Consider the following 26085-nt stretch of genomic DNA (forward strand, 5'->3'; position numbering starts at 1 on the left):
CAGCAGGATTTGTCTTAAAAAATAGTGTATCCTAGAGTTTAGAAACCAGCAAACAAACCCCGATGTATCTCACTGGAACAAATTATAGTGGTTGTGCTAGTTTAGGGGATGGTACAGGGTCAACTGATAGCCACTAAATGCTTGTTGTTTTAGGTACTTTAAGTTCCTGTGGTGCACTTATGGAGATGTTGTGGAAGAGGTTAGATGTTTTACCTTACATAAGCAAATACACACTTCTTGCAAAGGCTTTGTTAGAACCGTTGATCATTTAGGAAACAAAGGGAAGATATAGACCAGTGTTGTGGCATGCTGGGTTGAATCAGTTGAATCACTGATGATTGAATTGGAGGAGTAATTGTTGAAGTCAACAGTCTTTGGCTGTTTAAAAAAATGAGAGGAACTTTGTGCTGTTAGTGTGGTTGAATTTGCAATAATAAGCATTTCTGTGAAGCAGAAAGGCCTCTGGGTAGTTCAGTACAAAATTTGACATCTAAGCTTTTTTTTTTTTTATGTTGAGCTGATCACATATTGCTGTTTTGTTCTCCCTGAAGTCACTCCAGAAGCTGAGAATCAGCATTGCAGAGTGGTGGGTTGTGACTGCTGAGTGATTCTCAAATGCCAGTGGGAGAATTTGTGCTTCATATTGATAGAAGTGAAAGGAAAACATAGAACTGAATAAACTGAAGTAATGAAAACAGGTAATTCTTAAAAAAAAAGTACATTCAGAAAATTTAAATACTGAATTGAAAGGGTGTGCTCCATCGGAAGCATGAAAACTCTTGTCTCCTGTAGCTTCTTCAGTCAAAAGTGACATTGAATTAAGTTCTTATACACAGAATTTGGGATATCAAATAGTTGAATTTGATGCTTTTCTGAGTGGTGTTTTCGTTGCCATCACTTACTGTTAACTGAGTCAGAATGATGATTTCAAGTCTCTGTTTCTGCTATTTCATTAATTTTTCAACACTCTTGTGAAACCACGATCTATCTGAAAAAAGATACATACTGATGTTGTTTTTAAATGTCCCAGAGTGGAATTCTTGGGAAAGTTAGACTCCATGTTTTTTTCATCCACTTTTAAAACAGAGCATAACTAAACAATGGACTTTTTTTTACACATCAGGCAACCTTTACAACTAAGCTCATGGAAAAATTACAGTATATACTCTGAAATTTTACTGAATATCAATTTTGTCAGCTCAGTGCAAATATGGCTTGGTTTTGCTAAAGAACTAGAACTAAAATGCTTAAAACCCAAAACAATTCAAAGCCATCTATTTCTGAACCAACACTGTTGATCCCAAATAGGTTAAATTCAAAATAAGATGAAGAAAGCTGACATACAATTGGTGAAAGGTCATCTTGATTTATGGAGCCTTTATTCATTTTCTCAACCACAAAGTCTCAAAAATTTGTTTCTCCTTAGCTTTTCTCTGGCTACCACTCATCGAATTGAGAATTTGGGCTTGTGCACAGTTTTTTTGTGATGAAGCCCTAGAAGCATTAAAGGGATTTAGCGAAGCTGCGTGAGAGAGGGAGAGTGAGAGCCACTTGGGAGAGTCCTCCTGCAGCTGCTGAATTCTGCAGTAGCAGATTTTTCTTAGTGGAAAGTGAAGATGATTCAGCATAATAATTTCTTTTGCTTACTGACAGTTGTTAGCTGCATGTACGGTTCTCATTGTAGTTCACTCCTTCAGTCCTTGGAAGGGGAGACTTAGGACCTGGAATACATGGAGACATGCTTCTTTGATCAGCACTCCAGTAGTTCTGCAAACAGTTACTTTCTTAGTAAAAAACCTGTTACTCAGAGCTGTTAACCACATTTTCGCTGAGAAGACACTTTTGTTTTGTCCCTTCCCCGCTTAAGAGAAAACCTCTCTCAAGTCCCTTATTTTGTCATTGTTTCATCCAGAGGGCTATTTCAGATTGTGTGGCCACAACTGCAATGGCTTGAAAAGATAGTTCTTAAGTTTCCTTTGGCATTAAATATCTTCAATTCCTCTGCAGTCAACATAAATGCTAACTGACATGAACTAAAAATTGTCAGGCCTGACCATTCTCACATTCATGCAGTTGTGTGCTCATGTCTCATCAAGGCCAAATTTGTACTGCTGGGTGATATGGTAGTGTGTGAATGTGATAGTAAGTAGTATGTGTGGAATTACTGTCTATGTACCTGTCCAAAACAAAACAGACAGATTACCCACATTAAAAAAAAAAAAAATCCAAGGTTTATGAAGTTCTGTCTTCTCTGGTATGTTTTTGTGGTGAACATATTTAAATAGGTGTGTGGTTACACATTTTTAAAAGGGGCTTCTATCATGATAAAATGCAAGCTCTTCTGCAGCAGGTGTCACAGCTGGCTGAGCTGAACAGCCAATATGTGTGAAATTCTGAGCACTTCATTCAGCAGCTTTAAAGGTTTAATTGTGTAACAAACAAGCATTAACAGGGATGTCTTCTTGAAACAGCTCCAAGACAATATGTGGCAGCTAGGGCCATGTTGTCAGCAGGACATATGTACATAGTCATTTGCAGGAAATATGTACATAGTCATTTATCCTGTGTTTCCCAACAGTATCCCTCTGTGTTTGATTAAATGAATACAGGGTTTTCCCACGGGCTCCTAAATCTGAGTTTAGGCCAGGTTAGATGCTCTGTGACACTTTCAAATATATTGCCAAGAAAAGGAATGAGAACTCAAATATGATATTAAGAAATGCATTAAAATGCTTCATCACAAGACTAGAATAAATTAGTATTTTTCCCACATAGAGGTACATGAAAGATTTGGTTTTGGGAAGTGAAATGGCACAATCAGTCAACTGCAGTCTTCATCTTCCTTCTGTTTCTATGGCAGAAGTCCCCACAAACCCATGTGTAGCCTGATGAGCATGGAAAAACTAGAACAGAAGTTGAAAACTCTGTGTTTGCAAAAAGTAACTACTTAGAAGTCAAACCACTTTTTAATTGATTTTAGAAAATAACATCTGTGTTGAAACTTGCACAGTAGCAGAATAGGCATTTTGCACCCCAAGAGCTATGTATCCTTTGCTGGCTGTACCTTAGCATGGGATGCAGAAAAGAAGTAATAGTCTTATTTTCCTGGTGCTCTATGCTTAATGTAGAATTAAGGCGTCATCCTGCCTTTGCCATTTTTTGTCCTCCTTTTGTGGCTTAGGCTGGCATATGCTGTCCACTCATGCTCTTAAATGCCAAGACTCCAGGTCTGGGGAGCCTGCTGGGTAGCACAAACTTTACATGGACCCAATGGTCTGGAAGTGCACACAAAGGAAGAGCAAAAGTCAATCGCCTGTCCTATGAGGAAGGAAATTTTTGTTGTTCTCCCCCAGACTTCACACATTATCACCTACCAAGGCTCCAGGCTAGTTGACTCATCAGAATTTGTTTTCTGTAACTGTCCTCTTATGGTTAAAACAGTGAAACACTGAGGGTTGAGAAATTATCCTGGTGCAATGTAAGTGGAAAGCTTCTCTCTTCAGTTTCAAATTGGGTTCAACTGAAGCGGTAGAAAACTCTACAATTTGGGGGCGTGAAATAAACTGCAGGGCTATCATTTGCCTTTAGAAAACTAAACAGACACAGAAACTTCTGCATCATATTGGTAAAGGTTAACATGGGTCAGACTTTAGTTACTCAGTGTGGCTTTTGCAGTAAAATGTAGGTGATTTAAGAATACATGTTTATTGGGTCAATTTTCAAAAGCATTCCCAGTAGTTAGGTACATCAGTGTTGTTGCAGGTTGGCTAGCTAAGTCAGGAGAAGGAGATGCTTTTATTCATTTATGCATTTAAAAATGTCCTACGCTGACTTTCACTAGAATTTAGATACCAACTCATTGACAGGATGTGATATTCTGATTAATTTTATTTGCAGTTATATTCCAAAATAGTAAATAATATAATAGAAAATCTACTCAAGTCTGTCTTTAAGAATATGTATTATGTATTATGATTTTTTTACAGGGGACAGAATTGGATTTTCTTTAAACTCACATTGTTTCCTAGGAATTTCTGGCATAGCAAAAACTATCCGTTTTTATGCTTCTTAAATAAAGCAGATAATAGAAAACCTTTTGTAGCTGCAGAATAAAGGCACTAGCTTGACTTATTGTGTCCGTATACTGAGTTCAGAATGTCACCTTGTCAAAGATGTTTTTTTCTGCTTACTAATATGGCAAAACACAATTTACATTTTTTGACAATTCCTGTAAAAATCAAGGTTTTTGCCTATTACTGTTGCTTAGCACAATGTTTAGATGTAATAACAATTCATACTATACCATAGTTTGCCTTTTCAGAAACCTAGAAAATTATGCACAAAAGCTGTAAGGAAAGACTGTTGTTACAAGTTGCACCAGTAAGCTCTTAAGAGGTGTTGGAATTCAGATAACTTGTAGGTCTGGTGCTGGTGGCATGTAAAGTCCATGAAAGCTGTGTTTTGAACATAAAAATTGCTGAGTACCTTGAAAAAACAGGTCCACCTGTCTCAAACTGGGCACCCAAAATTAATGAAACTTTTTTGATCTGTGGTAGTCTTGCCCATTTAAAATGGAAATGGTATAATTGGCCTTACGAGCTTGTTGGAGAGCTAATTAATGCTTGTGCATGCAAAATGTAGGGATCAATTCCACAGGAAGGCTTGTTAGAAAGGAATAATGCTGTCTTCAGAGCTGGATTTGAAAACTGTGCTGTAAATCAAGCCTGAGTTTACATATCGATGAGGGAGATAAAATAAAATACGGAGTAGTTATGCATTAACTGCGTAGGATTTAGCCTCAGTACTGAAAGAACGGGTAGCCTGAGGAAAAGGAACAGGTTCGGTGGGCTCATGGGTGTGACTGGTAGGTTGCGTCATGCAGGCCCAGGGAGGAGCAGGGAAATGTGGCTTAGAGCAAACTTCTCTAATGTTGCTATGAGTGGTACCTGAGTCCATCTTTCCTGCTTTCACAAAACAACAAAAAAAAGCTCATCAAATGCTTATGGCTCTTTATGAGACAGTTGTTTTATTTCTTCATAATCATTCTAGAAAATGTCGTGTTTTCTAAGTTTTTGGCTGACCATAGTTTCTCTATATGTAGGGCAATCCTTTAAAAAGCCATAGTCTATACCAATCTGTGTTAACAGTGTCATTTCTGCTAGGAGAGAAGATGGATAATCATCAGCTTAGAAAGTAAAGTTTTTGGAGAAACTATATTTGTATATGTAGATACATATGCATAAATATTTATGTGCTTCTATATGTGTGTGTGTGCATATTATGTCTACATAACCAAAGGTGGGCTGGGCAATAAAAATGCAAACTAAACAGGAGATAAGAATCAAAGATATGCACAAAATGTGAAGTGTGGCATTTCAGTTAGTTATCATGCGTAGCTGAAGTGAGTGAAAAGCCTTCCAGTTATTTGTAGTATTTCTCAACAAGGGCTGATTTGCAAGAGAACCTTGGTGCCAAACTCCTCTTAAACATCTAAGTGTAGGTTTGGATGTGCCTAGGACTTCAATCTTTTTTGATCCTATTAATGCCTTTGGGATTTCTCCCATCAAATTGCTGGCTTTCCTATTCCTTTTTTACGTACTTCTCTTCTTCCCAGGAGCTGTAGAAAAAGTCCAGGTGGCTAACAAGTGGGTTATGGATGTTACCACATAGACTTGTATAGCTGTATATTGCAGTGGTGGTAATCGGTCCCATGTGGATCATCTCTCCTGCTGTGTTGAACTGCTGTGAGCTTGCTCGGTATTTCCCTTTCCCAGCCCACAACTAATTATAAGGAATGCTTGCTTTACAGTTTACCTAAAGTTACTGACTCTTTCATGCTCAAAAACATTGCAGACATACTGTGTTAATTATCTTAATTGTCTTCTCACCATGAACACTGATGAAAAAATAAGACTATTCACTAGAGTTTTAGATTGGAAGTCCATGCTTATTTTGGGTCATGTAGGACTCAGTTATAATTAATTGCAGTGGTCTGTGAAAAAACATGAAAATTGATTTTTCACTGCCTCCTTAGCACCATGTGGGTTTACCCAGTGCCGAAGATGGAGTATTCTGTTCAATCAATCTCATAACAATTTTGAAAAAAATACAGATTACTGATAAATAGATGTCAGAAAGAGACTTTGGAAAGCCATTAGTGGTGAAAGGACAATAGGTTAATTTTTTTAATCCACACACCTCTTAACATTAATGAGTGTTTATCCAGAAAGTGGCATTAAGTAGGAACATTTATTGTTGTTTATGTTTCTAAGTCCTTATTTCATAGTATTCCAAAGTTCTAAGCAGTGTTTTTTAAGTTTTCTTGAAACTGATGCTGAGTAGATGGTTCTTCATAGGTCTGGAGGTTAATATTCACAAGATTTGTAGGGTCAGGACACTACACTTCCTGCTCCTTCAGTTCCTCACAGCGGAAGGACCTGCCTGGAGGTCAGGAGTTTAAACTGCGTGGATGCCAAATTCTTTAATTCATCTGGGAAACTTGGCTAAAAGGAAATCGTGGCATGTTGTGAAAACATGGTGTGAGTGTTCTTGCAGTATCTCTCAGGTACTTTTCAGTCTTCCCAGAACTGGGAAGTGCTTTTAGACCTGTCAGGATACCAGGTGTTCTATCACTCACTCTTATAAATGAAATGTTTGAAAGAGTATTTTGTAAATACCATTCCTTTTAGCCCACTTATGTAAAAGGAAGCAAAATAATACTAGCTTTATATTTTTAATAATATTTTTAGTATTTGGAGTAGTAGCAAAGAACTTGTACATTTGTTAACTGTATCTTCTAGGATTATCTTGTTTTGAAAACCTACATTAAACACTCTCATATCCAGCCTGTAAAACTGAGAAATAGCTCAGAGCTCTGAAGTCTATAAATACACCTATTTACTTTACCCAGAACGTCATTTTCCTGGACAGATTCCCATTTTTATTTAATCTTGTAACTTAATATAATTTATGTTTTTCCCAGCTGGGTGTTTTAAAATATCTCTGGACCATCCACAACATGTACAAGTCTATTTTCTTTTTTTTCCTTTTGGGAGGAGTGAGAAGAGTGGTTCAATATTTTTAATAATTTTTAGCAAAGCATCTTTGTGAAATACATGAAAAAAAGATGAGAAGCATTTTGAAAACACAAACCATCTGTAAAGTAATATAATGAGCAATAAGTTTGCTATTTTAATGTAAAAGAGATGCAAAGACAATGATTCTGGTTTCACTGATACCATCTTTAGTTCTGACACATGTAATTCCGTTTAACAGTGTTTCTCTTGGAACGGAATTAAACCTGTCATGCTCCTATCAGTGAGATCAGAACCATGCTGGGTTTCTAAGTGCAGTAGTGTTATTTTGTCATTAAGATTGTTTTGACTGGTCTCTTCAATTTAACGAGCACTTTTTCCATCCTTGGTACACCAAGAATAGTTAAGCACAATGGTGGCAAAAGTCCCAACAGAAACAATACCTATCATGGAAGAAGGCCTAGAGGTAGCCTTGGAACTAGCTGTTGTTGTGGTGTGTTCAAGGTGACACACCCAGGGCATGCACTTCGGACTGGAGTTTTGATAGGAAGAGATCCAGTTGTGCTTTTGGGACACTAGATGACCTGTTAAAGTGACACCAACAGCTTCTAAATAATAATGTTGTTGTATCACAGAGAAACCTGTGCATCTTCAGGATACAAAGTAATTGTTCCATGCAGTCTTGTACCATCTTTTGTTCCTGTTTGTATCCATTACATTTTCTCAATATTTACTGCATGCAAAGTGCTGTAATGGGAAGGGTTCTTTTTCTGTAAGAATTTTTTTTTTTTACTTCCAGTTTTATGACTGACTATGGAGACAGGATAGCAAGTGCTACTTCACATGAATAGAAAAGTTCTGACAGCAGCAACCTTCTTCTTGATTATGATTTATTCGAATTCCCTTTAAATGCTACAATCTGACTGCAAAACTACATTAAAATCCACTGTGTGCAGAATGGGCTATATAAGTAAGACCAACATGATGTGGCACCTTGTCCAACTATGTTGCCTGTAAAATCTCTAAAGATGGCAAAAGAAATCCTTACTACATCAAAATAGAGAAAATATTTCCTCTATGTGAAATAAAAATGTGTGCAATCTGTGGCTTAAAAATCTGCAGTGCAAGATCTGTTCTGATTTTAAGAATGTTTTTTGATGGAATGTTTGTCCACACTTAACATTTCATCCACCTCTGTGAATTATTAACATTACCTTTGAACATTAGTAGTGTGTTTTCAAATCCTAAACTCGTTTCACAATGGGAAAGATTTTCAAAGGGCCCATTGTACACACGTAGTATCACCTGTAATGCTGTTCTGTGCTGCTAGACCAACAGCAGTTTGGGGGGTGTTAGTATGACTGATGGAGGAAAGGCTGCTTGAAGACTTGGTCCTGCTTTGATCTACTCAATAGGAATTTTTCCATTGATTTCAAGGTCAAACCTGTGTACGTGAAAAATGGGCTCTATATAGCTGTCTTATTTTCCATGGTGCAATGGTTAAGGTTCTTTTTTCCCAAGTAAACTTCCTCACATTAACCTGGATAATATAAACATGCTGGAGGAAAACAAAGGCGTTTTAGAAAAGTCTGGGCTGGAATCTTTGTTTCCCACAATTCGAATAGCTCTGTGTAATCATTCAAAATTAGTCTAGAGTAAATAAAAAGGGCTGCCAGACTGTAGCAGTTAGGACAGGCATAACATAGGATGTAAGTTTTGAACTATGAAGTATCACATCCCACGTGCTGACAACAGGAGTCAGTTTGGGCAAGAGCATTAAAATGCTGGATTTTTTTTAAAGTTTTGAACATAAACTTGCTGGGGAGCAACGCACACCTTTCTTTTGTCTCTAGAAATGTAAATGAGCCATTAATTGTAAATTCTGTTCTATTTGACTTAGAAGTTATTTTGAAAGAAAGACCATATAAAAGTTAAAAGTTTGCTACTATAGTGCTGCTACTTCACTAAAGAATTAACCAGGGCTTGGGAATTTGCCAGAGCTTGTTGCATTTGGCTCATTTCCAGTCAAGCCCTTAAGAAAGCCACCAACATGTTATTGCTGTTAATGCCTTTGTGATCAAACACCGCGGTCTGCAGAAAACATTAGAGCTATGCTAATTTACTCCCATAATTTTATCTGGTAAAAAACTGTGAATGAAGACTGCAGCAAAACATTTGAAGAGAAATGCCACAGTTTTTCATAAAGCTATGGATTGTGAAGTTTTCTATGAAATATGGTCAGCCAAATGTAAATTCTTTGCATCTAAGGACGCCATGTTATATTGCAGTTCTAATCCCAGCTCATGAACTACCTGTCAGCCAGGAGAGGGAAGCTGTTCAGATGGGAACAGTTGCAGGCTTCTGGTCTTTTAAAGTTCACATACTCCAGTTTGTAGCCATACCTTGTTGTTCCACACAGGCAGGTTTGTTTTCATACGTGGTACTCATAGATTATGGAGTTAAAAACAGCTATGTCACACTGGAGGAATTACTGTTGATGGACAGCCAACCACAGCAGCCCTGCAAAGCTGTCATATGTCACCCTTGTTGTAGAACCAGTTCTATAGTGTAAATGCAGGCAGGTTTGATAGATCAGGTAGGGGTCAGGTAATTAGGTGAGAAAACTGCAGCCATGAGGAAACAATTTAGGGATTGCCCATTCACCTGAATGAACATTTCAATGACTTTGTCCTGTTTCCTAGACTGCTGGTGGTCACATCATGTCAGTCTCTCTGGTGCTGGTAGCTGTGATGCTCTGCTCTCTGATACAAGTTTATTAGATGACCTGCAATTTTGTAGACTTGCTGAAGGACAAGTGCCTCTGTAAAAATAGGAGTGTTTTCACATTGCATTGGCTGTTTTGGATAAGCTTACAGCAGCATTTCCCCATCACATGCAGTCTTAAGGCTAATCAAATACTTCAGGCAGACTTTTGGAAGTTCTCACTGCTGTCAGATTACTGAGGGAGGCAGAAAGGCTTCAGAAGCTGCAGACCCAGCTCACTGGAGGCAGGGGAAAGGCTTCAGCTGACTTCACTGAACCTCCTATCCTGTCTTCAGCCACTCTGTCTGGCTACACGTTGTTCTATATCCACAGCAACTTCTGTGATGAATGAAGCAGACAGGGTAATCCATCCAGCAGAAAAATAACCCAGAAAAACAAATATCTAACTGAATTATATTTCAGCTCAGCATCTAGCTAAATGATGGGGATGTACCAGCGCAACAGTGCATAGAGGTATGGAGAAGGGATTGTCCTGGAAAGGAAAAACAGAAGTTCTGGAATATAATAATTTTCAAGCACAGGCTTTAAAAAGGCAGTTTATCTTTTGACACAGGTTTAGATCAGAGATCGTCATGGCATTTGCCATATTTGTAGGACAAGCAAAGAGATTTTTGCCCATGTGGTTTTGAGTGAGGAGTGTAATCGCCTGCAGGAGTAAATATTTTATTTGACAACTTTTCTAGAAAAAATTTCCCCAAATGAGATTGACTTTTGTTGGATTACATTTTTTAAAATATATTTTTCTCTGTCTTTTTAAAATAATAATAACTAAAAGGCAGGACTTTTTTTTTCTGTTTTAGAGTATTAGCCTGCAGTACAAGCACTGTGTCCTTTTCCTGTACTGCTGGAACACCCAGTAAGACTGCTTTTGTAGGACAAGCAAAGAGATTTTTGCCCATGTGGTTTTGAGTGAGGAATGTAATCGCCTGCAGGAGTAAATATTTTATTTGACAACTTTTCTAGAAAAAATTTCCCCAAATGAGATTGACTTTTGTTGGATTACATTTTTTAAAATATATTTTTCTCTGTCTTTTTAAAATAATAATAACTAAAAGGCAGGACTTTTTTTTCTGTTTTAGAGTATTAGCCTGCAGTACAAGCACTGTGTCCTTTTCCTGTACTGCTGGAACGCCCAGTAAGACTGCTAGTGCTGAGGGAGAGTGAAGCCTTAGAGTAGTGAGTTTCACCCCAGGAAATTATATCCAAGGAATGCAGGTGTGATTGATAATTGAACTATTTTTTGTTTAACTTTATCAATAAAGTTATTTTAATGGGAAATACATCATTAAGGCTACAGAGAAGATGGCTGCTTCTCTAGATCCAAAGCATCTAGAGAAAACTGGAGAAAAGCAAAATAGCTAAAATAATAGAAATGGAATACTCATTGAAATAACCAGTGGTGATTTTAAAAAGTGATGGCTCAGAGAAACTGCAGGCATTGAAGAAAAACTTTGACAAAGTAAACTAAGGACAATTAAAATAAGAAAAAAGGAAGCATGGCTTGGCGCAGAGAAGGAAACAGGAAAAGTTCCAGTCAATGTAATTGGAAAGAAATGTAAGAAGTTTTGAAAGAGATACCAGCATCATCAAACTGGGTCAATTTTTATTAGAGAAAATTCTCACACATAAAAACCATGTCTACTGGATTGTGCAAGTATGCAGTATTTTTTAAGATGTTCATTGCTTTTCCAGATGTCTGTGTTATCCTTTGTGGTTTGGCTGAGATCAGAGAGACTAAAAGAAATCACTGTGTGTTTCAGAGATGTGGGAAAGTTTGTTCACCCTTTGCAAACTTCCCTCCAACCTGTATCTGACTTCTAGTTACATATCACATTATGAGAATCAAAGAAACAAGACGGTTTTCTTTTCTTACATTAATTTCAATTCAGTTCTTAGGAAATGTAAACTCTATCTTCTCGTCCCTGACTGACCTCATATGCTTCAAGACAACATTTCCCACTAATAACTCCAGCTCTCCCCCTACTTAGGAAAAGAAGGAATTGCTTGGAGGCAATGGGGCATGGGAGCTGTTTTCAGGAATCAGTGAGACTTGATATCCTGCAGGCTGATCTGAAGTTTTCAGAGAATGGCTGGGGAAGAGGACCAGAAGTACTATTTTGGAGTATGAAAATAAGAGTGTTTTAGGGGACTGTGTGTACACATGCCATTTCTGCTTGCTTCTTTATAAATACACTGTTTCTTCAAGTAATGAATAAATTATTGTAATTGATTATTTTAAAAAGACAATACTGTACTTTATCCTTTTGTATCTCTGAGAACACTCTTGCAGCCAGTTTTGTCCTGCTTGCTGGTGTCCATTCTTTCATTCCTTTTAGGAAGTCCCCAAAGAGTTTAAGAAAAAAAAAAAACCACATTAAGTTTATTAATGTTTTTCATGCCATTGAATAGAGAATTATGTTAATTTTATGTAGAATTATACAGGATGTTTAGTCTCACCTCCCTTAGAGCTTTGTCATGTTACTTTGGGAAAATGGCTTAGCTTGTTTTTAGCTCATTATGCCTATTCATGGAGTGAGTATAAAAACGTATATGTCAAGTAGCAGTTACAAGACTTCATTATTTAATTAAAAAAGTAGATATATTTTTGAAATATAAAAACAATATAGTATAATTTTTGATCAGCAGTAAGAATGTAATGAGCAAGATTAAAGGAAGATGAAGAGGAAAAAGAAAATAATGCGTTCCAGCCTTCCACTGATAAGTGAACAGTTTATCAAAGACTGATGATTACTAATTGGAGGGTTAAATGACAAGTAATTTTATTTAGGTCAATAGAGTACTATCATATGAGATTGGAATCAGGCCTTATCAGCAGCACCATTTGCCATCTAGCAGTTTTAAGATGAACAAGAGTACTTAATTCTCAGACCTCTCTCCCCTTTGAGTAACACAGAATATGTTTCTGTTTGTATGGCTGGATAATTCCACTACAACTGTAAATGCTTGAATTGTTGTGCAGGCATTATTGTTTTGTATTATTTCATTTTTAAAATAAATTATGGCAGCTCTAGAAAATTAGAATCCAAGTTGCAGTCAAAAACTTTTGTTTTGATTGATGGTTGATTGTGTTATGATGATGGAGACAAAGATTTTGATGTAAAAGAGGATGTAGGAGTTTACATAGTAGATTTAGAATCTACTTTTTATAGGTTTATAATTCCTCTGATGACCATTAGAAATTTAGAGCAGTTAGAAATATTGGCTTTTAAACTGTATGTTTCAGCCTTAACTCAAGGAGCGTTTCTGTCCTAATCTGGTAAAAGCCCTTCATTACCATGGTACTAGTAAATAATTTTTTACTGATGGTTTCTTTCATTTGTACGTTAGAAAAATAATTATTCCAGGCCTGAGCTGATGAATGTCTTGATTTGCATGACTTACGCTTAGTTTTTTATAAAAAACTACCTCACCATCTGCCTTTTTGATATTTTTTCTAATTTTAAGGCCTTTTCTGAAGAGCAACTCCCTGTACTAATTTTTTTTTTTGGTGTGACATAAGAAGGTGTGATTCAGTCATTCTCTTCTAGGCTTTCCTGCCTCTTTGCCTTTCTTTTGTCTTTCTGAAGTGGTCTGCAGCATATACCTGCATTTAGATTAAAGGGGATCGTTTCTTTTTAATGAGGTAGCTGTGACCCTCCACCTGCAAAGATGCTATCAATGTCACGATCATGTTTGTTTTGCTGAGCCAAAATACATTCTAAGCACATAAATTAGAGCATGAGTGCCTACAAATGTCTCCTCTTTTGTCACTCTTTCGGCAAAGCACATTGACTCTGTAGAGTCATTGTAGGCGAGATCACAGAAGGTGAACAGCTGTTACACAAAATACACTGAGAAAGGAGGCTGTGCCCCTTTGCCAGATGAGGACTTCAACAAACAGAGCATGGCTTCATCGGAGACCACAGTGTGCCCCCTGCACATCCCCCTCTCTCTGCTGAAGGAAAATGTGCCAGGGAATGAGGAACAAATACAGAATGTGACTTGCACTTGTGACAGGGCAGAGTCCCGACGATGTCCATCGGCATGCTTTATGCGCAGTAGGGCCAGCCACATGGGGCAGCTGGCCCTTCAGGATCCTGGGGTCTGCCTGCCCATGAAGGTGCTCCTTGTCCTCCTCCAGAGAGCTGGGACTCAGCCACCGCTGCAACACCAGTGGCCTGGCTCCTGTGTTGAGCACATGGGGTAAAACAGGGAGGAACTTGTGGGCCCTCCCTAGCAACTCACTAGTGTCATATGCAAGGCTTGGAAGGCACAGCAGTCCATTGCCTAGAGATATGAACTTGTTTTTCTGAGGGAAAAAAAGTAGCCTACAGAGTTGTGCTGCCTTTTGGACAAGCTGCGGACTCAATGTTCAAGCTGAAGAGAATAATAAATGATCCTGAAAAAAAAAAGGAGTCATTTTGATTTTTTACTTAGCATCAGTAGTAAGTGTGCACATGACGTATGCATGAGTCTTGTCTTAAACCTGGGGTTGAGAATTGTTTCCTTTAGTGAAGAAATGTATATTTTCATTGTGCTTTAGCTAAGTGGTGACACTTTACTCATGAAGAGCTGACGTGCAATGCGAGAACAAGGCCTTACAAAATCCTAGCATCCTTTTTTTTTGTTTCTATCTACTGGGCATGTGCAGAATTCTGAAAAAAAGGTATTTGATTAGGTACCTACATCTGCATTTTAGATTCCTCTTTGAAGATGTGTGCAAATGGTTGTTAAAAACATCCCATGCCTTTTGTAAATAAAGTGTAATCAAAGTTGGAAGGAATTAAAACACTTGCTTAAAAAGTGTTTAAAGAGCCAATCTTGGGCTGGATTATTGGATATTCCCCTATTTTAAAATGCAAATTCTGTCTTTATTAGTTCAGCAACTTCTTTGTGAGGCTCTGTACTGAAAAAATGTGTTTATTTTCTCACAGCTAATTATTATTTTCAGAACAGACGTGGTCTGAAATATTTGTATTGTACCTTAATGACTCTGAGGTACGGAACAGATTTATTCCTAATTTTCTATCTTAAGTAACTTCTTAAAGGTAGAACCTACAAACTTATTTTATTTCAAAGACTAATACCAAGCAATATATAATTGATTTATCGATATGATGCTTCTCCACAACCAAAAAAAATTTTGTTCTGTTTTTTTTTAGGAAGGAGGCACAGCTGGATGAAGAAGGACAGTTTCTTGTCAGAATAATTTACGATGATTCCAAAACCTATGATCTGGTTGCAGCTGCAAGCAAGGTCCTTAGTAAGTAATACAGATATCTTCTTTGCCCATTCATCACATAACATATAACCCCCCCCTGAAAAAAAATCCATGTAGCAGAGAGAAATAGGATTTAGCACAGAGCAAGTTAAAACGAGGTATTGGTCAAAGAGAATTTTTTTAAAATCTCGGAAGAAAGGATTTTTTTTTTTATTTAGCTAAGAAGTTTTTATTCCTTTTATTACTTGAAGCAATTTTTATTACTTCCAAAGTATTCCAAGTCATAGGTACACCTTAAACTGCAGTAATATACCTCATCCACAGAGCATGGTCAGTATTACAAGCAGTCATGAAGTAACAATATACCGCTGTAACTACCTTGCCAATACACCCAGGTTTCAACCACTGCTGCAAGAGCAGCCTGTGAATGAATCCTTGATCTCTCTGCTGAACAAGCATGCTGAGTTACAGAAATGTTTGTGGCATGGGCACATCTCATTTCATATCTGCCGTTGATTTGGGTCGCATTCATTTTCAATCATTGCAGCTCTGGTCTGGAATTTAAAAGGTAGAATTATGCCCATCAGCATTATTTTATTTGCAGACCCAAGTGCGGTATGAATTTGTTCTGAATCAGTAATTAGCCAAGAACCCATAAGACCATGATGATTGTAGCAGTTATGTTGAACTGGAGCAGCTGATGTGGTTTCATGCTATTGTAAACCAGAAGTAACTCCCCTGAGGCGAGCACTACTAACAACCGAGTTCCTTTATTTTCAAGTAGTGATTTCTTATCTGTATCAAAATCTAAAATGCTATACATGCGTGAAATGCACAATGCGACAAAGTCATGATGGTAATTGGTATATCCTAATGAAATTCCTGTATTGAATACTCATTATTTGCCATGTGGATCCTGAATCTTGTTTTTCTCATATTCTTGACCTACTGGATCTGGGTAGAGTTTAGGTACTGTCTTTCTTATTTATGCATACAAGACTAAAGTAGTAAGCAAAATGCGTGAAATGCAGTGTTTGGACTGAATCGTATTTTCCTGTTTTAACTAGATCTAAATGCCGGGGAAATTCTTCAAATGTTTGGGAAGATGTTTTTTGTGTTTTGTCAAGAATCTGGTTATGATACAATTCTACGTGTCTTGGGCTCAAATGTCAGAGAGTTTTTGCAGGTAAGAATTTTGTGCCGAATTATTTCAGATACCAGACAGAAGTATGGTCTAGTCAACAGATTAGATTGAGATTTGGAAATATACGTTGTACTGTATAATCTTCCAGTGATTTGTGGAGAGGTGTCTGAAAACTTTCTTCCTTGGTATTTGTATTCTATAGAGCTTTCTACTGCTCAGCAGTTTTGGCGTTGTTGTTCTCTTTCCTTCTCAGTTAATATATTATTCAGTTACCTGATAGAGTAATAATTTTCCCATAGCATCTTTGACTGTTCAATTTCATAAAAAAGGAGTGAGAAGGCAGGTAAGCTGGGGTTGCAGAGGCATTAATAAATCTGAAATTTCATTTGAAATTCCAAAGAAAAGTTTTTAACAGGAGTTTTCATATGTAACAAAAGTATGGAGTACAGGAGACATGAAAAAACCCAGCAATTCAAATTGCCTGTGTGTGTTAAGTAAGAAGACTTACCTTGTTTATACTAACAAAAATTGTGGTCTCCCAATTTGTAGGATATTTCTTCTCCTAAGTTCTCTTTGACTAATTGTAGATACTGGTTATTTCTATTTGTACATTATGTACAGAGCTAGGGCTCATACACAGCTTATCTCTAAGACATTATCCTTCATCCATGAACTGAGGGTGGGGTAGAGCAGCAGTGTTTAAGTCAATTTTTGTGCTTTCCTAACTGCAGAACAGCGTCACACTGCACTGTAAAAACGAAAACAATTTTTCAATAGCGTGGAAGAAATGTAGTGACTTCTCTAAAGCGTGATTTCTAGAGAAAATAGGCTCTTTTTTTGTCACCTGAAAATTGTTCACTTCAAAAACCACTTTGGATTTAAGATCTGTGATATATATCACTGTTGGAGAGAACTGTGTGCTGCAATGAGTTTAAAAACACTGACCTGATTAAGATTTCATGGGAGAATGCCCAAAAGCTGAGTGTCAAATCTCTATTGATTTTCACTGGAAATTTAGCAGCCTCTTGTCATCTGTTCCCTTAAAATCTTTCCAGCAATAATAAGTGAAAAGAGCAGAGTGCATAGTTTGCTGGATTACTAGAATATTTACTTCTGTGTCTCATCACCTGCCCCAAAACCTGGATTATTCCAGAGCATCCTAGACGTAGTCAACCCAGATTTCTTGTACAAGTCCCACGGACAGTAATTGCTGGGCAGATAGACAGGGTATGTGTATGCTCCAACATACACATACCATGTGTAATCTATGCATACCATGTGTGATCTGTATACTGTTGTCTGTCTATGGGATGTGACATCCTTTATATTTCATAGCTTCATTCACAGGCTGCCCTCAAAGGAAGCCTTCAGATAAATGTAATTTTTAAAGATGCCCCATCCCTGGAAATATTCCAGGTCAGGTTGGATGGATCTCTGAGCAACCTGATCTAGTTGAAGATGTCCCTGCCCATGGCAGGGGGGTTGGACTAGATGACCTTTAGAGGTCCCTTCCAACCCAAACTATTCTATGATTCTGTGATTCTGAGACTCATGTACTGAAATTGTGGTTAGGGTTGAGCAAGAATAGGGGAGGAGGAGAAAAAAGGTGTAGCTGTCCCGTTGCTCCATCACTTTGGGTACACGTGGATGGGCCAGTCCTTCCCTATTCCGTTCCCTCATCCCCTTTTCCAGGTAGTGTACTTCTCTTTCCATTCCTTACCATGTGTGACGATGAAAAGATTGGACACGTTTATAGTGCACACCAAACCTCTATAAAAGCATGAACAGCTTACATTTGTATTCTTCTAATGACAGTATTTTAAGCTGCTTTGTTTGGATTTCAGTGTTAACAGATGACATTGGCTATTATATACTTCTGTAAATTTTAACAGAACTAACGTATTAGTAGCTGTGCCAGAAGTATACTTTTTAGCTTTTTCTTATGATGGAAAATCAACATTATCCGTGATTTATTATTTTTGTATCTTCCAGCAGTCAGATTAGGTCAGGAAACTGATTTATATACCTATTACAAAAATAGGTGCAGATTGGTTTTAGTGTGCTGAACTTTTGTCAGATTCTTAAAATACATAATAGAGTTCCAAAAGGTGCTTCTTGAAATCTGTACTGAGTCCAGGATATAGGAAATAATTGAGGGCTGCAGCTTTTTAAAGCATGTGAAAATAAACCTCATATTTATGCTCTGTTTCCCTTGACATCTCAGAGAAAATGTAGTTTATTCGTAGATGAAACACAGATGAAACACACTTCAAGCTTCATGAAAGAGGAAAAAGATAGAGCAACTAAATCTAATATTTATAATTTCTATGAAAAACACAGGCCTGGAAAAATGCAAATCATATTGAAAGACACTGTGCCAAAAAGAAGCAATGTGAAAAGAGGTACCTCCTAAGAAACCCAAAGTGTGCTTTTATGTTATGTTCAGTAGCTTTCTACCGAATGAAAATCAAACATTGGAGTAGTGGTTAGTTCTCTCATTTAGGGAATCATTTACATGGCTATTTAGTTGTTCATAATGGCAGTGCAACAAATTTCAGGGGACTAATTCCTCTTCTAGAAAAGTTTCCAGATGCTCTGTACCACACAGAGCTGAACAGCATATCTGTGTATTTCAGGTGCCAATCACAACTCTTTTGCTTTTAGGCAGGCCAGGATGTGCCTGATGTAGTACCACTGCTTGTTCTTGCTTGGAGATCCCTTTGTGTTTCACCGTGGAGCTGATCACTGCTCTACAAAGCTCTAGAATTTGTGTCTCTGGTCCCAGCACAAGCTCTGGCATACATCTGAGCAGTCTAGGAGCCAACAATTCGGGGAGAGAGCTTAACCTATTATTATCTGTACCTGACTGCACCTCTGGCCCACAGCAGGTGAACAAACTAGAAAAAAAGACAGATTTGTTCTTCCAGAAGCTGCAATATCAATTTAGAGTGGATCAAACACAACAAAAAATAGGAGTGGGAGTGACGATGAAAATGTCCAAATGACAGGATCTGGGAGTGATTTCAGCTCCTTGGTCTGGAAGCACATCTCTGCTGCTTCGTGACTATGTGTTGTAGCAAGGTTCTGAATACAATAAGGTCTTTGCTCACCCCATAATCTGTATGCATAGGGAGAAAAGACACACTGGGGACTGGAAAGCGGCTGCAATACATCCTGGGGCAAGTCCCTCACTCTGGATGGTTAGAGAGTCAAGACTGAAGGGCATATCACATGGGCTCGCCTGTGACACTGCTTGGACAAAGTCAGTAATGGGGTAGTAGAGTGGCAAAGTGGTCTTGTAGAATGGGGCTACTGTCCTTTGTTAGCAACACTTGTGCCAGACTTGAATGATAATAATTAGACAACCATCTTAAAAAAATTCTGTCCTTGACATTGGCCGTTTCCCATAACAAACTCCTTTTGAAATTCTTCAGGTGTTGATGACTGTGTAACTGGAAGATTATCGTCTTTTCCCATGTATCTCCTTAAGAGTTTTTTTCCAAAAGGTCAATATATCCCAGCTGTTTCTGAGGCATGTGTACTGAAAGAGCAGTTCTGCACCGATTAGGGAGATTGTGGGGCACTCTCTCAGAGCCAGTCAGCTCTCTCACTCTTTTCTCATCCACAGTCTTTCAAAGCAGTCTCTTCCAATTTCATTGTCTTGAACCCTGCAAAGTTCTTACAGAATTTGCCTTCAAGCATTATACTTTTTGCAATTGAGTGCCCACTAACAGCTGGAATGAATTGTCTCCCAGATTGTTGCCTCTTCAAGTTTTAATTTGGAGGTGTTGATATAGCAACAAAAACATGAATTTGAAACAAACTAAAAAACTGAAGGAGGAAGTTCCAGACTGAGTGCATTCTACCGAATTCATTTCTAAGAGTCTCATTTCCTCTGGAGGCCTCCCAGGAGAAGAGGCAGCTGTTCGAGCACTTCACAGCTGACATGAAATCAAGTTCAGTATGCTTCCACAAATTTGATGATGGACAGATGCTCATGAAAGGTGGAGAATGGCCCAGACAACACACTGAAAATATTTTCACCTCACTTCTCCCTGTGCTGGCAGAAAACAATATGCAAAGCCTGGTGCTAGCAGTTACCCGGGGGAGTGGGACAACAACATTTAAAATATGCAGTAATGTTCTGGACTTCAGATGTAAAGGAGTTGTTTGAATTTTACAACATAGGTAAATAATTATATGGATTGCAACACTATTCAGCAAGGTTGCTCTAGGTTGCTCTTTCTGTGTTAAATATACAGTAAATAGCAAACTGGAGCCTTGATAATTGCTTCATAATCAAAGTCGGAGCTAGGATTGTGTTCTAAGTGTGATTTTGATTTCTTTGTTCTCTTTCTTGTCCTTATTAGATATGCCTATCAATTTATCATTTAGCTTTCCTTTCCAGATAGCAATTTGTCTGGTCAAAATTTAAAGTTAAATATGTAAGACATCCAGGACATCAGCTGGAAAAATACAAGACCTGTTCCCTTTCTTGAATAACCTGTTCTGAAACATTATTACAGCAGCTGTGATATGTTCTATGTATCCTGTGGATTTTTTTTCAATTATTCTCAAAGAAAGTATGTATTTGAGGTTTGTTTTTTAATAATTTAAATCGGTACTTTAAAAGTTGAGACTTTGTCAGACCCTGTAAACTTGGGTTGACCAGAACTAGCCTGTTTCATTGAGAATAAGGAAAAAGATTCATGTTTATTCAGACATGCATATTTGTATCTGACACCTAAATTCACATCTGAAGAGGAGCTTATAGAGACTAGAATTTGGAAGGGGTGAAAATGGATGAGGTACTGGATTGAGAAACACACACAAGGTCTTTAATCATTGGAGTGTTTCAAAATACAGCATAGTCAAGCACGAATTCTTACTAGCTGGAGTAATTTTTAATAGTGCTGATTTTGATGCCATTCATTGTCCAAATATTGCCACAGCAGATGGAAAGAACATTGCGAGCTACCTGAAAAGCCTGCTATGATGACAGTTCTACAAATAATAAGGCAAATGCACAGGAAGTGTGAGCAGTAGGAGAAAGGAAATGTTCAGATTAGACAGAATATGTACTTACTTTCTTCAGAACTAATAAATGAATGCCTTATAATAATGTTTTTAATTTATTCTTCCAGAACCTGGATGCTTTGCATGACCACCTCGCTACTATTTACCCGGGTATGCGAGCCCCTTCCTTTAGATGCACTGATGCGGAGAAGGGGAAGGGACTCATTCTGCATTACTATTCGGAAAGAGAAGGTCTTCAGGATATTGTCATTGGAATCATCAAAACAGTAGCTCAACAGATCCACGGTACAGAAATAGATATGAAGGTAATGTCTGAAGGGATGTACACATTGGAAGTTTATGTCATTAGGACAAAATCAAGAAAATCAAAAGGAAGTAATGGCAAACAATCATTTTCATTGTTGCTGTCCTCTGTGAAGCAGTGGCATCAGTACAGACTCAGGAAGAGCAACATCGTCATTTGTGTTGCTTTAAGGACAGGTCAGCTATGTGCTGAGAAGGCCAGCACTAATTTGCAAACAGACCCAATCGGGAGCAGTTCAGAACAATATCCCTTATTCAAAGAAGGAGGTGACATGTACAGAAATTAGGTACTGGGTTATTTGGTGTGCTTTTTTCCACTTTGTTTTATATTTGGCATATATTTCTTACTGTCTACTGTGTTCTCTGAGAACACGGACATTTTGTCTCTGTGTCCTAGATTCTTCATCTATGTGCAAACTGTGAGGCTGATGTGCGTTGATGAGGCCTCACTGGCGAACAGAGTGTTTTCCTCCCAGCCTGCATGCCAGGTCCGTCCCAGAACCAAGATGTGTTTGTGGGTCTCATACTACCATTGTGTGGGAGTGTGGCTGGATATACACCTACAGCCCCAGCAGTGGAAAAATGTTCCTCAGTCACAGAGTTTACATAACGTCATGTGTGCTAAGTCACTTGTGAAATGGGAAAGAGGCTTCTGCTTTGTGTCCATACAAAGCAACAGAAAGATTTAATTGACCAGGCCTTGCATATGTAATGGTATAAAATTGGAGCTTGATCCAAGGTGCAGATATAACTGGGGAAAAACAGCAAATAAAAGCCTTTTGGTGTTAGAAATATTGCAACTGATATAAAATACTTTTCATCAAGTAAAAGAGATTCTAAGCAGGTACAGCAAGCATTCTTTTTTTTTTTTTTAACTATTCCCTAGTCATATTACATTTCTAGCACAGTTTCATTGTATACTTGCTCAGAAAATCCGTTCCAGTTTCATTAATGTATCACAAAAACATGATCTTGCTCAGATAACAGATTTACAAGGAACCCAATGACAAAGGTCTTTGTACTGCTATATCAGAGTATTTGCCTTTTAGGTTTCTTGTTATAAGCTAGCTCAGGTTTATATTGAATGGCTAGTTCCGTATAGTGATGGTGATATACTTGATGTCCTTGTTTAGATTCTACTTTGTAGAAATCCATAGTTCAAACTTTTACAGCAGGTGTTAGTAATCAGATCGAAGGATGCAACAGAATCAAAACAATCTTCTTCTTAGGTCCCTGTTTATTCCAAGTGTTGAGACAGACAAAGAGGAGCATGTTGGAAAGTTGGCTGCAAGAGTGCTGAAGCTGTTGCTTGACAAGCATTTCTTTTGGTAGCACAGCCAGCTTATGCAGTCCTCCTTCTCTTACGGCTCAAGCTTGTCCTACGACAGCTTCTTCAGCTGTGTCTCTCCAGCTGTTGTGAAGCTATAAAATAAACTAGACTGAGGAAATGAACTGGGTTCAAAATAACAGGTTCTTTTTCTGGGTTATTTTTAGCCACATCTGTTCCTTTATGTGGTTTGGTGTTCTCTCTATCAGAGAGAGTTTTGCCAGCATAATCGAAGGGTCATGCAGAGACAAAAGTGATCAGTGTGGCAGAGGAGAAATCTGGGTTGTGCAAAGCAGCTACCAGAACAAACTTTTGACAAACTATGCCCTCAATCTGAATGTTACTTTGTTGAGAAGATTGTATTGGACAGTACTGATATCCATCTAGGACTTCCCACAAATAATATATGTTCCAAAGAGTTTTAAATATTGATTCTAAATTTACTTGTCATTTTCATTTGACTTTGTTAGGCTTTTCTGCAAATCTTACTGTTGTACTGTAATTAAATAGAAATTTAATAGCATTGGTCAAACCTATTGTAAGGGAGCACAAAGTTTAATTTAAATCCAAACTATTCTTCCAGACTGTCTGAGCCAAAAGCACATAGGTGCCTAAAAATTAGTATTATCTCTACACTGAAGAAAGTGCATATTGTCTGTATTTTATTTTGTCTGTTACCCTGTTCCCTTGTCGCTATTAGAAAGTTATGTGCCCTCAACCCTGAACTTTTTCTTGTCTCTGCTGGTTAATAAAGCCTGACTTTTGACACCTTCAATGACATTAAATAGTGCTTTACTCCACAGGTACTCACAAACTTCAGTGGTAGATAAGCAGAGAATAATCAGCTACTTGTTTCTGTAAGGTGAGAGTGCCAATGTTTGCAGGTTATCCACACAGACAATGAAAGTCTCCCTCCATTACTCCACAGGTCAGCTATTAATCATTAATGGTACAGGGTGAGGGTTTTAAAGCAGAGTAAGTCTCCCACTGCGGTACCCAGCTAGTTTTACACTGTTCAAAAAAATGAGAACAGGAGAAAAAAATTGACCAACTTCTTTCATTCGATCCCTCGCCTCATAATTTAGTAAATTAATGCTTTCATGTTTCAGACTTAGTAATGCATTGTTTGAAATAGGACAGCACAGAAAAACAATGGAGTTGCTTTTCATCCCCTCAGTTTTTGTGGGCCAATCAACGCCTCTTCTGTAAAATTTTTGGTTTGGACTTTAGTTAGAATTTTGCTTAAGGAAGAATTTTATTGGAACTGATAAGAGCCTCAGTGCCTAGCCCTAAGTTCCTGATGTTATTGTGGGAGTTGCCTTCTGACTTGCAAGAACAGAGCTGAAATTCCCAAGTTGTCCTTCCAAATCTCTTTATCCAAAGCATTTACATAACGATCCAACACAGGACTGTTTTAGTAAGTTCTCTTTATATTAGGGTAAAGTTGATATCTGCAATTTGATGTTTAATAATTTATTATCCACTTTTCTTCTCTGGCTGTTTAGAACAACTGCTTACATAAATCTGCTTGAGAGAATGCGTGCTTCTAAGTCTGTATTTTCATGAAATTTTGCTTGAATTTGTCTTACATATTACCAGTTTCTGTGAAGGTGGTAGCAGATCTTAATTGTTTACAATCATACTGTTTTTATTAAGTGGTTAGATTTTGTTTCATGGGTTACACAGAATCACAGAATGGCAAAGGTTGGAAGGGACCTCTGGAGGTCATTTTGTCCAACTCTCCCTGCTCAAGCAGGGCCACCTAGAGCCAGTTGCTCTGGATCGTGTTCTTTCGTGAAAGAGAGAGCTTTCAACTATCTCTAAGGATGGACACTCTGCAAACTCTTTGGGCAACTGGTGCCAGCGCTCTGTCCCCCTCACAGTAGAAAAGCATTTCCTGATGTTCAGACAGAACTTCTTGTGTTTGAGTTTGTGCCCATTGCCTCTTGTCCTGGCACCGGACACCACTGAAAAGAGCCTGGCTCCATCCTCTGTGCACCCTGCCTTCAGGTATTTGTACACAAGTATAAGATCCTCCTGAGCCTTCTCTTCTCCAGGCTGAACAGTGCCAGCTACCTCAGCCTTTCCTCTTATGAGAGATGCTCCAGTGCCGTAATCTTCATAGTGGCCCTTCACTGGACTCGCTCCAGTAGCTCCATGTCTCTCTTGTGCTGAGGAGCCCAGAACTGGACACAGCACTGCAGGTGTGGCCTCTCCAGTGCTGAGTAGAGGGGAAGGATCACCTCCCTCAACCTGCAGAGAAAACCTAAGAAATCTCCTGATTGCAAGAGGAAAGATAAATATTGAGAAAAACACATTGTTCGTGTTTTGTCTCAAATTGTTTCTTTGGGTGGAGAAATAGCTAAATGGAAAAAAAATGTTTAATTTTATCACCTTTCTGCAGTTTCACACAGAACTATTTTATATATACATACATATATATACATATATATATATACATGTTCTTCTGAAATACAGTAGGGCTTTCTTTTTCCACAATGGTGTCCTTCAGGAAATGTGCCTTTTCTTTTAACACCTAGGGTATGTGTGTGCTGAAGGCAAGAAAAAAAATAAAAGGTCTCAGTTTGTCTCTGTTAAACTCTGGTAGCACTGAAAGGAAGGCAATTTGTTTTGAACTTGGATTCACAATTCCAGTTGAATAGTTCAAGAAAGCCTAGGTTGACATTAATTGATTAATTAGTTCCAATCCAATTTGCCTTATCTTCCCTGATATGGTAATCCATTTTTATTTAAATAGAGCTAAGACTATATAATTTTTGCAGCAGGGAGTGTCCCAAGAGTTGTTGCTGACATTGAGAACACACTAAGAATATTTAAGTTGTGCCAGTCTCAGTATAAGAACTAAAAATCTTCATGGTGCTGATGACCAGCTTTGGCATGAGATCTCTGTTAGCAGCCTTCTGGCTATGCCTTCTCTTGCTTCACTTGTCAGAGGTTGGTTGTGTATAAATGAGGGTGACCTGTGAAGGTGAAGTCAGGACAGGGACTCCCTCAAGGCTACAAATGGTACGGGTCAACGAAGAATGTTGTACAATCCTACAAAGCCCAAAAATCTGTTGGGAAAACAGACTTCTGCAGTTCTGTTATTATCTGAGAGCAGACTATCAAAATCTTTCTTTTAGACAGCGAAGATGATTTACAATATCAAGTGAGAAAAGGCCAGGGGGAATCCTTGACAAGATGGTAATTTCTGACTGTCTCATTACTAATGGCA

The 26085-nt window shown here is 38.1% G+C and overlaps 1 protein-coding gene across 1 annotated transcript in view; it reads left to right on the forward strand.

Annotated features, from left to right (window-relative positions):
- Positions 1-14986: 14986 nt before the first annotated feature.
- GUCY1B3 (guanylate cyclase 1, soluble, beta 3) overlaps positions 14987-26085 on the forward strand; it is a 28495-nt gene continuing 17396 nt past the window's right edge. The window contains exons 1-3 of the mRNA XM_009329803.1: positions 14987-15081; positions 16107-16225; positions 21328-21525. Of these exons, the coding sequence (XP_009328078.1) occupies positions 16133-16225; positions 21328-21525 (291 nt within the window). The 5' untranslated portion in view covers positions 14987-15081; positions 16107-16132. The remainder of the gene's footprint in view (positions 15082-16106; positions 16226-21327; positions 21526-26085) is intronic.

This window comes from Pygoscelis adeliae, unplaced genomic scaffold, assembly GCF_000699105.1.
Source record: "Pygoscelis adeliae isolate BGI_AS28 unplaced genomic scaffold, ASM69910v1 Scaffold67, whole genome shotgun sequence".
Taxonomy (NCBI): domain Eukaryota; kingdom Metazoa; phylum Chordata; class Aves; order Sphenisciformes; family Spheniscidae; genus Pygoscelis; species Pygoscelis adeliae.